The sequence below is a fragment of the Macaca mulatta genome, chromosome 6 (assembly GCF_049350105.2).
Source record: "Macaca mulatta isolate MMU2019108-1 chromosome 6, T2T-MMU8v2.0, whole genome shotgun sequence".
NCBI classification, from domain to species: domain Eukaryota; kingdom Metazoa; phylum Chordata; class Mammalia; order Primates; family Cercopithecidae; genus Macaca; species Macaca mulatta.
The window spans coordinates 38,403,967-38,417,198 of record NC_133411.1 but is presented as its reverse complement, the minus strand read 5'-3'; the positions used below and the strand labels follow the sequence as shown (position 1 = coordinate 38,417,198).

Below are 13,232 nucleotides of genomic sequence, written 5' to 3'. Positions count from 1 at the left end.
ACTTGGTTTTATGGCCATACCTCCCTTGCAAAGGAGGCTAAGCTGTATGGCCATACCTCCCTTGCAAAGGAGGCTACAGTCTTGGAAGGTATGAATATTGGTGGGCAGCAAGGGATTTGCCACAGTACACTTCCTGTGAAATCTGTTATGTTTAGTTGATGTCTGTTATGATGATGTTAGCCTATTATGATGGAAATCTTCATTTATACATTATTTTAGCAAACTTAGAAAGTCAGATAGTAGGAGCCACTCTTTCAAATGTATGTTGATTTATCATAAATAAATTAAGACATCCTATTTTCTGCCCAAACTAGGTTGCTAGGATCCAACTTCAGATACAAGAGACACTACAAAGGCAGTATTCCCATCATTCTTCTGTACAGGATGCAGTGTCTCAGCTGGATTCTGAGCTGATGGACATAACTAAGGTAATAAAAAAGCAAGTTTTTATAGTCGTCACCTAATAATGAGAAATTTTTGTTTTTTATTTTGCTTTTTGTTTCATGGGGAAAATTACCTTATCTCCACAAATAAGATAAGGCATCTTTGGCAGCTTGTCAGTAGGCTGACAGATCACCACTGTTTCATCTGACTCCTAGAAAAGTCTAAGCTACTCTTTCCAGGCCAGTAGCTACAAAGAACCTATCAACCTCACGAGAGCTGTGTTAAAACCAGCTTACTTCCAGCCTGGGCAACATGGCGAAACCTCATCTCTACAAAAAAACACCAAAAAAGGCTCGGCACTGTGGCTCACACCTGTAATCCAGCACTTTGGGTGGTTGAGGCGGGCAGATCACCTGAGGTCAGGAGTTTGAGACCACCTGGTCAACATGGGGGAAGTCCATCTCTACTAAAAATACAAAAATTAGCCAGGCGTGGTGGCATGTGCCTGTAATCCCAGCTACTTGGGAGGCTGAGGCAGGAGAATCACTTGAACCCGGGAGGCGGAGGTTGTAGTGAGCTGAGATCGCACCACTGCAGTCCAGAAGCCTGGGCGACAGAGCAAGACTCGGTTGAAAAAAAAAAATTAGCTTGTTGTGGTGGTATGCAGTTGTAGTTACAGCTACTCAGGAGACTGAGGTGGGAGGATTGATTGAGCCCAGGAGGCCCAGGTTGTTGTGAGTCTTGATGGTGCTACTGCATTCCACCCTGAGTGACAGAGTGAGACCCTGTCTCAAAAAGAAAAAAAGTAAAAAATAAAAATCATCTTATTTATGGCCTCACTTCTTGCCGTGGAAAAACTAACTTATCTTTGCTGAACTCTCTAAACCTCTTTCTCGCTCTGTAATTTTCTGAGCAGTTCCTTCCTCTTCATTTATTCTTAGACATAGTTCCAGGTACCCTGAAACACCTTGAGATTTGTCAGTATTCCTGTGATTCTTCAACCCATTGTTTATACAACACTAATTCCAAAATACCATTGCAGGGGGTTTGTGGGGAAGGTGGAGATGGCTAATGGGTACAAAAACAAAATAGAAAGAATGAATAAGACCTATTTGATAGCACAGTAGGGTGACTATAGTCAATAATAACTGTATATTTTAAAGTAGAAAATGTAATTGGATTATTTGTAACTCAAAGGATAAATGCTTGAGGAATAGATACCCCATTCTCCATGACATGCTTATTTCTCATTGCATGATTGTATCAGAACATCTCATGTACCCCATAAATACATACACCTACTGTGTACCCATAGAAATTTGAAAAAGTGGCTTTTAAAATTTTTAAATAAATAAATAGAATGTCGTTGCAACATCTTCTTCTCAGCCAAGAAAAAGCTCTACATGCTAAAATCTGTTTGAATGTATTTACCATACCCTTACCTTTTTTTTTTTTTTTTTTTTTTTTTTGAAACAGAGTCTTGCTGTATTGCCAGGCTGGAGTGCAAAGGCGTGATCTCGGCTGACTTCAACCTCCAACTGCCTTAGCCTCCTGAGTAGCTGGTACTACAGCCTTGTGTCACCACACCCAGCTAATTATTTTTTTTGTATTTTAGTAAAGACCGGGTTTCACCATGATGGCCAGGATGGTCTCAATCTCCTGACCTCATGATCCGCCTGCCTCGGCCTCCCAAAGTGCTGGGATTACAGGTGTGAGTCACCATGCCTGGCCCATACCCTTACCTTTTTAAATATGGAGTTATAACCAGCTACATACATCATCACATCTTTATATCATATTTCAGAAACTTTACATAAAATCTTTGGATATTTTTTAATTTTCAAGGAGTGCTTCACTGTTAATCTCTAAATGTTGACCTCTAGTTGGATGTTTAATTTTGGGATTTTCTCTCACAGCTTTATGGGGAATTTGCTGACCCATTTAAACTTGCAGAGTGTAAACTTGCAATAATTCATTGTGCCGGTTATTCAGACCCTATATTGGTGCAGACACTTTGGCAAGATATCATAGAGAAAGGTAAGTGTTCAGTTATAGGTATGTTAGCATTATGTAGTGACTTGGTGGAGGAATGCAAGCTGCTAGTAACTAATATCATGCAAGCTGCTAGTGGCTCATGAAAATTGTACATACCTAAGGAGAGAGTAAGTGGAAGTCACATGGGTATGGTGGAGGATGATCGTACAGAGAATGACCCAAGTGAATATCTGGGAGAATACTCAGTGAAAAGATTGTTTAATTTATATTATTTGTGCTGCCTTATAAAGGATACTGAGACACTCACCTCAGAATCTAATAACCAAGTATAACCTATTAAGACGTGAGAGTATCTCAGACAATAACAGAAACACCAAATCTGTTAATCATATTAATGTGACTGTGTGTTCTAAAGTATTTTGAACCTTGAAAGAATTAAATAGCCAATGTAAACATTTCACATTAAAAATAATTTGGGTTTCAAATGATATGTCTTTTTGTTACAGAACTGAATGACAGTGTGACATTGAGCTCCTCGGATAGAATGCATGCTCTTAGTCTCAAGATTGTTCTGCTTGGCAAAATTTATGCTGGCACACCACGCTTCTTTCCTTTAGGTAAGCTGTGATCTTAGGTGCAGTCATGTATTTTTCTGTTCTGATGGTTTTCTTCATTGATATGGACAAATAATGATCTTTTGAGTAAAATAAAGAGTTTCTTTGTTGCTATTTAGTTCAGCAGTTTAATTCTACTTATCTGGAAAGATTTCCAAAGAATGGCAGAATTTGTTAATGAAGAGTTGAGTATGAAACTTTCTGTGACTAACTTTCCAAGTTTATATATCTATCTTAGGATTGTGCTGACTGACAAACTATGATTATATTGTTGGTAACCCTATACAAGTTTCTGAAGAGAAAAGAAAAACTTGGTTGATGTTATTGTGCATAGGTAATCTGTGATTGATTCAACTGTTCTTTTTTATGTTGAGGACATGTTTTTCTTTAAAATAGCAAATAATTATGTTAAAACTTAGTGTTTGAATCCCTTTCTTAACGAGATATGGTGGCTATAATTTTTATATAAGGTAGCTAATTATGAGCTATTTACCAACCTGCAAGTGTTCTCCTCAGTGATAAAACAATAGAAGCAACATAAATACATCCATAAAGTAGAATATTAAGTACTTTTGTGTTATTTGAAAATATTGAGAGATATGAAAATCCTCACAATATAACTTTTTTTTTCTTTTTTGAGACAGAGGCTTACTCTGTCGCCCAGGCTGGAGTGGAGTGATGCCATCTCGGTTCACTGCAACTTCCACCTTCTGGGTTCAAGCAGTTCTCCTGCCCAGCCTCCCAAGTAGCTGGGATTACAGGCGCCTGCCACCATGCCTGGCTAATTTTTTGTGTTTTTATTAGAGATGGGGTTTCCCCAGGTTGTCCAGGCTGGTCTCAAACTCCTGGCCTCAGGTGATCCGCTTGCCTTGGCCTCCCAAGGTGCTGGGATTACAGGCATTTACCACTATGCCCAGCCTGATTGTTTTTTCAAATGAGCATTCAAACTTATTTACAGACCATCTCTGACTTAGGGTCTATTCCCTCCAGACATAGTCAGAAATAAAATAATTTTATTCATACCCTTACTTCTTGTAGGTATAATATTGAAACGGTTCCCTTTCCCTACCATTTTATTGATCCTAAAAATAAAGAGAAATAAAAGAGCAAATACATACTTTATGTAAATGTTTATAAGTGTGTGAAACTGATACTTTTGATAGTTGTTTTAGAAAACACTGCATTGTGGGTGGGCATGGTGGCTCACAGGTGTAATCCTAGCACTTTGGGAGGCCGAAGTGGACGGATCGCTGGAGCCCAGGAGTTCAAGACCAGCCTGGGCGACATGGCAAAACCCTCTCTCTACAAAGAAAATACGAAAATTATCCAGGCATGGTGGCATGCACCTGTGGTTCCAGCTACTTGGGAGACTAGGGTGGGAGGATCACTTGAGCCTGGGAGGTGAAAATTGCAATGAGCTGAGAACGCACCACTGCACTCCAACCTCAGTGACACAGTGAGACCCCATTTCAATAAATAAATAACACTGTATTGTACATAGTTCTTTTTGAGGAATTTTCCTTTTAATTCAGAAGTAATCATGTGGGCTTTGCATGGTGGCTCACACCTGTAATCTCAACACTTTGGAGAGGCAAAGGCAGGATGATTGCTTGAAGCCAGGAGTTTGAGACCAGCCTGGGCATACCAAGACCCCGTCTCTACAGAAAAAATTAAGATTAGCTAGGCATGGTAACACGTGCCTATAGTCCTAGCTAATCAGGCTGAGGCAGGAGGATTTCTATGTTTATTTATATTTATATATATATATATATATATATATATATATATATATATTTCTTTTGATAGAGAGGGGATCTCATGATATTGCCCAAGCCAGTCTTGAATTAGCCACGCCTAGCTAATTTTTTTGTATTTTTAATAGAGACAGAGTTTCACCATGTTGGCCAGGCTGGTACTCCTGACTGAAGGTGATCTGCCCACCTTGACCTCCCAAAGTTCTGGGATTACAAGCGTGAACCACCACGCCTGGCCATAAGTATAAATTTGGTTGTTACTGTTTATGATAAGACAGGCAGTTAAAAGTAAGAATGAGGCCACAGTTAGAACTATCAAATAAATCTAGGGGTGGGGCATTAAAAAACACATTTAATATTTCTGAAATCAGGATGCAGTTTCCCTTTTCTGAAAAGCTGTTAAATTGAGGAAACATATTTTTTCTTTTTTTTTTAATTATACTTTAAGTTCTAGGGTACATGTGCATAACGTGCAGGTTTGTTACTTATGTATACTTGTGCGAGGAAACATATTTTTTAAAAGTACTGATACTAAAAAAAAATTATCAGCGAAGTCCTCTTCATTATTGGGATTGTGAATGGTCTCTGTTTTCTTCTTGTATCTTTCTGAATTTTCTAAGTTCTGTAATTTTAATTTTAGGACATTTTCGTCATCCCAAAAATAAACTCTGTACTCATTAGTTGTCACTTCCCATTCCTTCACACCCTCCAGCCCTAGGCAGCCACTAATCTACTTTAGATTTGCCTATTCTGGTATATATCTTACTTTTATTAAAAAAAAATTTTTTTCCCTTTTAAGCTGAGAGTGATGGTGCATACTTGTAGTCCCAGCTTACTTGGGAAGGTGAGGTGGGAGGATTGAGCTCAGGAGTTCAAGGTCAAGGCTATCATACACTGTAGTTGCTCCTATGAATAGCCACTATTTCTAGTCTGGGCAACATAGCAAAAAAAAAAACCCGCCCCAAAAAATTGCAATTGGATTTCAGAAGATATCCCCCTAGAAACTACTCAGTTATGAATAAGACCTACCTTTTAGTATCAAGAGCTAAAAATCCAAATTTCCAACCTTTTTTTTTTCTTCCCAGATTTTATTGTACAGTTTTTAGAACAGCAGGTTTGTTCTTTGAACTGGGATGTGGGCTTCGTAATACAGACAATGAATGAAATTGGAGTACCATTACCTAGACTACTAGAAGTTTATGATCAGTTGTTCAAATCACGGGTAAGGAAAATATTAAATAACATAAAATTATTTTCTTTAAAGTAACTTTGTAGATATAGAGTGGGGTATTTTGATTGTATTTTTGTATCTCATCACTTAGTCTAATTACACTTGGTTGAGTCTTGGAAATTATGCTTTAGACTTTTTAAACTGATAATGAGAGTTGCTTTCCTGTATATCATGATTAAAATGAAATATTATTTCTGAATATTAATAAACATATATGCTTTACTCTTGGTGGAAGAGGCTAAACTAAGGTGTGGGCTAAACTCATTACATTAAGAATCATCATTTGCTTTAAAAGAACAAGATTACATTGTATTTATTTACTATAACCTCATCTAAAATGTCAATGCTTAAAGATCCTTCTCACCCTGCTGAGCCTTATCAGACTATATGTTTTGTAATTTTTATGCTAAGGATAAAAGATCCAAATAAAAACTTTTCAAAGTAGATTGTGTCTTTTATAGTAGCATCATACAGTGTTTACAACATTAGCCTGTGATGGAGATGAGCAGGTAACTGTAGTATCTCCATCTTATATTGCAAAAAGACAAGAGCAGAGATGTTAAATAACCTGCTCAAGTCACATAGCTAGTAACTGGTGAAGCCAGACCTAGAATTAAGTTTCTGTTACTGCTAGTTTAGTCTCTTTATTATGTCAGACTAAATCTGCATAGGTTCAAAGTGAAAGTGGTGTCACAACCCATAGAAAGAAAGATTTTTCTCTTACCTCAGATTCCTAAGCAGGACATTTACATGCTGTGCAAAGTAGATTGGTATATCAAATATTCGTCCTAAGTAATATCATAGTGTTGTTAATTAATAAGTTTTTAATGTTGTTTGAAATATTAACTATAATCAGATATATAATTTAGTAGCCATGTAATATTAAATGCTTTTTAATAGCAATAAGTTTTGCATGGACCCTGATGTCTACTTTAGTATAAATGATTTAAAGAATCAATTGACACAACTTGCCTCACATTTCATTACGTATATTTCTTCATAGGATCCATTCTGGAATAGAATGAAGAAGCCACTGCACCTTTTGGATTGTATACATGTATTATTGACAAGATATGTTGAGAATCCCAGCCAAGTTTTAAATTGTGAAAGGTACCTATGAATTAAATATTGGACTAGCAAAAGCTTTTAAATGCTTCTAATAAATACCTGGGTAAGAAATTTGAAGAGAAGATGGTAAGATATGGGAATTGTAAAGAAGTACAGGGAATTTAAACTCTTGTGTATATTAGCAATAACTGTTTGAATGATATTGATCACCATGTATGAAAAATAGGAGTTTTTTCCATTTTCAGTCCTTGTCCTAAATTCTTTCTACAGCTGAACATAAATAATTTATTCGTTTCTTCTGCTTTAGATTAGTGACCTAGGACCAAAACATTTCAATTATGTCTTTGCGATATTATTGGCCTTTTAAGGGATATTCTTTTGAAAAAGTATTAGCAGGAATCATCTCTTACTGCTTTCTTCTCATTGTAAAAATCTTCAAATGGAACCCACCTACCCACTAAGTTTTCTTTTTTACTTTATTTCTTATTCACTTAATCACATGGTCTTTCCTCTTCTGTGAGAATTAAAGTTGCCAGAAGTTGGTGGGGAAGGAGTCCTTTAGGAGGAAATATTTGTAAATGTATAATTAATCATGTGTCTTTTTCTTTATAGGAGAAGATTTACAAATCTCTGCCTGGATGCTGTTTGTGGTTACCTTGTTGAGCTCCAGTCTATGAGCTCGTCAGTAGCGGTACAAGCCATCACTGGGAATTTTAAATCTCTTCAGGCTAAATTAGAACGGCTTCATTAATTACTGTGATATACTTTCATCCATTTTGTGATCTGTAAAATAAAAACTCAGCTGGGTCCAGATATCAGGTGTTCTAAATCTAAATGTAAGAACAATCTTAATGGAAGTATGTTTTTAATAAGTGGCTAACATCTACAAATAGTACCTTTTCTAAATGAATTCTTTTTTATTACTCTTTTGTTTTTTAGTAATTGAGTGAAAAAACAACCGAAATGAGATTATTTACTATTTTAACGTAAGGATTAAAAAAATTTAGACGCTGTTATTTTGAATTGTACTGCGGGCAGAAATTTCGAATTTATATTATTCATTTTCAAGTTAGTCCAAGGATATTGGCATTAAAACTCCACTAGGCGGCTGGGCACGGTGACTTACGCCTGTAATCCCAGCACTTTGGGAGGCCAAGGTGGGTGAATCACAAGGTCAAGAGTTTGAGACCAGCCTGGCCAACATGGTGAAAGCCCATCTCTACTAAAAATGCAAAAAAATTAGCCAGGCGTGGTGGCAGGTGCCTGTAATCCCAGCTACTCGGGAGGCTGAGGCAGGCGAATCACTTGAACCCAGGAGGCGGAGGTTGCACTGAGCCGAAATCTTGCCATTGCACTCCAGCCCAGGCAACAGTGTGAGACTCTGTCTCAAAAAATAAAAAACCTCCAAAGAGGCTAAGCAGATCCATTGCCATAATAGTGGATTCTAAAACTGTCCTTAAATAGGCAAATAACTGACTTTTTCAAAACTTTTTTTAGGTGTTGGGTTCACCCTTGAAAGAACTGTCCTCCAACAACTAGTTTTGTCAGTTAAAGCCCTTGAGGATTGATATATATACCTGGTTGGTTGAGCAGGTGATAAAACTTGTAACTAATGTTGTGTCGTGAAAAGCTACACAGGGAGGTACTATTTTCCCTTAGTGTCTACTTGGCTCCTTGGCCTTGTGACTACTGATTCCATTAGAGTAGTGGTTCTCAAAGTATGTGCTCCAAACCAGAAGCATCAGCATCACTTAGGAATTTGTTAGAAATGCAGATTCTTGAGCCCCAACCCAGACCTACTGAATCAAAAACGTGGGGGATGAGGCTGCGCTTTCTGTGTTTTAACAAGTTCTCCAGGAGATTTTGGTGCATGTCAAATTTGAAAGCCACTGCAGTAAAGGATACTGCTGCCTTCTATAGTTTATGGATTGAACTCCCTACGTGGCTCCTCCTTCCCCATTCTCTGTGAATAACCACACACACGAGTTTTGCCCAAGGCACACTGTATATAGCAAAACTGTTAGTATTGTACTTTTAAATTATTCTTTAACAAAATAGAGTAACTAAACCAAGTGCTTCAAAGTAATAGCAACAAGAGAGAAGAGTGGGAATAACCAGAGCTAACAAAACACTCTATTCCTTTTTTTTTTTTTTTTTTGGAGATAGAATCTCACCCTGTAGCCCACCCTGGAGTGCAGTGGTGCAATCCTGGCTCACTGCAGCCTCTGCCTCCCAGGTTCAAAGCAATTCGCCTGCCTCAGCCTCCCGAGTAGCTGGGATTGCAGGCATGCACCACCACACCCAGCTAGTTTTTGTATTCTTAGTAGAGATGGGTTTCACCATGTTGGCCAGGCTGGTCTTGAACTCCTGATCTCAAGTGATCCGCCCGCCTCAACCTCCCAAAGTGTTGGGATTACAGGCATAAGCCACCGTGCCTGGCCTATTCCCTTCTTGTTTTATGCTACCACAAATAATTACCTTCTGTTTATTGTAAGCGGTACATGTCTAACAATTTTTAGGATACATTTTGAATGTATTTTTCCTTCCATTTTTGTCTTTTCCCAAGACCATAGGGTTGCCTTCTCTACATTTGTTCTCTTAGAATTCAGCTCCCTTTTCCCTATAATCTTCTAGTGTAGAATATTTAATAGAATGCCAGAATATCACTCAGTACTACTACCTCTTTTTTTTTCTTGAGACGGAGTCTCACTCTGTCACCCAGGCTGGAGTGCAGTGGCCAGATCTCAGCTCACTGCAAGCTCCACCTCCCGGGTTTACGTCATTCTCCTGCCACAGCGTCCCGAGTAGCTGGGACTACAGGCACCCGCCACCTTGCCCGGCTAGTTTTTTGTATTTTTTAGTAGAGACAGGGTTTCACCATGTTAGCCAGGATGGTCTCGATCTCCTGACCTCGTGATCCGCCCGTCTCGGCCTCCCAAAGTGCTGGGATTACAGGCTTGAGCCACCACGCCCGGCCTCAACTTGTTAATTTCTTAAGTTTAGCTTTTTTTGAATATGTAAAGTGAATGTACGTGATACATTAATTTTATAAATTTAAAATTCTGTTATGTCTACTTAGAATGAAGGCCTTGTCTGAATGCTGTAATTTAGGTGTGACTCCGGTTCTGCTAGAGATAAGAACTTCATTTTTGTTTTAAGCACATTTACATACTAGCAATATGTTAAATATACTCCGCTCACAACACTGAAAGTACGTGTTTTAAAAGGGCTGTAGGCTTCCATGGCTAGATGGTCTGTTAGAGTCAGAAATCTGAACACTGTCCTTGTATTCACACAGCATGCTTTGAGAGGTTTTGGGAATTCCAGCCGCACAACAGATGCTTGCAATACCTTTTGGTGGGTAAGATTCCTAAAAGAGAAGAAATTAGATCCCCTCATTTTTACCTTCTGGAACAGTGTTTCTAAAACTTTCACATTCAGAACAATCAGCTGGATAGCCTGTTATGACAGATTCTTGAGTTCCATCTGCAGTGACATGCTGATCCTGGCAGTCAGTGAATCAGAATTGGAGTAGCATTTATCCACTGTATTAGTATACTTTGTACTTGGTGTTTGTTCAACACATTGCTTTTTAAATTTTTTTTGTTTTTTGAAGACATGGGCTTGCCCTGGAGTGCAGTGGCATGATCTTGATTCACTGCAGACTCGAGCTCCTGGGCTTAACTCAGACCTCCCACCTCATCCTCTTAAATAGCTGGGACTACAGGCACATGTCACTACACCCTGCTAGTGTGTGTGTGTGTGTGTGTGTGAGAGAGAGAGACAGAGAGAGAGAGAGACAGAGTTTCGCTCTTGTTGCCCAGGCTGGAGTGCAATGGCACGATCTTGGCTCACCACAACCTCCACTTCCTGGATTCAAGCAAATCTCCTGCCTCAGCCTCCTGAGTAGCTGAGATTACAGGCATGCGCCACCATGCCTGGCTAATTTTTTTTTTTTGTATTTTTAGTAGAGACGGGGTTTCTCCATGTTGGTCAGGCTGGTCTCGAACTCCCAACCTCAGGTGATCCACCCACCTCGGCCTCCCAAAGTGTTGGGATTACAGGCCTGAGCCACCACGCCCAGGCCCCCTCCCGCCCCCCGTCCCACCTTTTTTTTTTTTGGTAGCCAAAAGGTCTCACTCTCTTGCCCAGGCTGCTCTCAAAACTCCTGGCCTTAAGAGATTCCCCTGCCTCAGTCTCCCAGAGTGCTGGGGTTACAGGCATGAGCCACCACGCCTGTTCATTATTTCTTTACAGTGACTATTATATATAGGCAATGTATAATTGGTAGAACATAGTCTATGAAGCAGTGCGTTAATTGTGGGCAGTGAAGAATCATTGAAGTTGTAAAATTTGTATTTTAAGTAGATCATTGTAGTATGGCAAAATGGTTAGGAAAGAGACAGCTGTTTTGACTAACTGTTCACGGTATTAGATACTGACTGTGGTGTACATACACGTTCAGTGTTTTTTTAGGCGTACCTGACTTACTCATTGAACACTTACCCACTAATCTCAAAAGTATTCCTCAGGATAGTCTCCACTGCTATCATTTTTCCTCCTATTCATGAGATAGAAAAATTATGACCATGGTACAGAGTTGTATCAAGGAAATGAAGAACTAGAACACTGAATTGAAAGGTTTTAAAAGGGTTCATAATTTCTTTTCATTTTCTATTAATGTCTTCATTTAAATTCTCTTAATAATAAAACCCTTTTTTCTAATATTTTAAGTCCTCCATTAAATCATTGAAACTCTTCTGAGCTTCATTTTCCTCATATATAAATGAGATTGAAGCCAAATAATAAAACTTTTAAAAATAAATCAAGGGCCAGGTGCAGTGGCTTACACCTGTAATCCCAGAACTTTGGGAGGCCGAGGCAGGTAGATCACCTGAGGTCAGGAGTTTGAGACCAGCCTGACCAACATGGTGAAACCCCGTCTCTACTAAAAAGACAAAAAAGTTCGCTGGGCGTGGTGGTGGGCGCCTGTAGTCCCAGCTACTTGGGAGACTGATGCATGAGAATCACTTGAACCTTGGGAGACGGAGGTGCAGTGAGCTGAGATCCCACACCAGGCTGAGATCTGCACTCCAGCCTGGGCGACAGAGCAAGACTTGGTCTCAAAAACAAAACAAAATCAATTTACCATGTGGGATCTGGGATCCCCATATATATTTTCAACCCACATTTGAAATGACCCCCTAAAGCACTTCTGTCAAAACAACCAAACCCGAACTCATCCTGTCTCTGCCCTCTGCCCACTCTTGTTCTTCCTTGTTTTCTACATCAAAATATGAAAATCATTCAATTTTCTTCCCTTCAAAACCAGTTTTTAAGCAAGTCTACTGATATCCCCTGTATCTGCTCAATTGTCTCATTACTTTAGGCTTTCAGGGTTGATTAAAGTTACCCTGTTTGACTTGGATGCTTAAAACAGGTCAAAATGGTCTTCCTGCCTCTACTTTGACCCCTCCTTCATCTCTGTTTCCACACCAAGGACAGAGTGATCTTTTTAAAATCTAAATTTAGCCCTTGAGACGAAGCTTGAGCTTGAGGCATGCAGGGCTGGAGACACTGCAGACCTTCAACCCAGAGCAGTGTGAGGTGGTGAGCAGAAAAATGGAAAGGAAACAATAGAATAAAAAAGCTGGGGCTGGGCACGGTGGCTCACGCCTGTAATCCAGCACTTTGGGAGGCCGAGGCGGGCAGATGACCTGAGGTTGGGAATTCGAGACCAGTCTGATCAACATGGAGAAACCCTTTCTCTACTAAAAATACAAAAATGAGCTGGGTGTGGTGGCACATGCCTGTAATCCCAGCTACTCAGGAGGCTGAGGCAGGAGAATCGCTTGAACTTGGGAGACGGAGGTTGTGGTGAGCTGAAATGGCGCCACTACTCCAGCCTGGGCAACATGAGTGAAACTCCATCTCCAAAAAAAAAGTTGAGGCAGAGCCTGAAGAATTTGTAGTGGAAAAAGCACTGGGTCAATGTGCAGTGAATGGCAAGGTAGAGCATTTCCTGATGTGGAAGGGATTTATAGGTGCTGAAAGTACTTGGGAACCTGAAGAAACTAGCTTGTCCAGAGTTACTTGAAACATTTAATTCTCAAAAAAGCTGTTAAAAAGATGGTACAAGAAGAAAATATTTACCTGACAATTGGATGACATTAAAATCAAAGAAGG

At 39.4% G+C, this 13,232-nt stretch overlaps 1 protein-coding gene across 3 annotated transcripts in view; it reads left to right on the top strand.

Annotated features, from left to right (window-relative positions):
• The window catches only part of NUP155 (nucleoporin 155), a 78,879-nt gene extending 71,020 nt beyond the window's left edge, over positions 1-7,859 (top strand). For all 3 annotated transcript variants that reach the window (XM_015139889.3, XM_028849393.2, XM_078004665.1), the window contains 6 exons: positions 315-428; positions 2,301-2,421; positions 2,886-2,996; positions 5,833-5,969; positions 6,982-7,088; positions 7,659-7,859. In XM_015139889.3, the coding sequence (XP_014995375.2) occupies positions 315-428; positions 2,301-2,421; positions 2,886-2,996; positions 5,833-5,969; positions 6,982-7,088; positions 7,659-7,797 (729 nt within the window). In that variant the 3' untranslated portion in view covers positions 7,798-7,859. The remainder of the gene's footprint in view (positions 1-314; positions 429-2,300; positions 2,422-2,885; positions 2,997-5,832; positions 5,970-6,981; positions 7,089-7,658) is intronic.
• Positions 7,860-13,232: the final 5,373 nt, after the last annotated feature.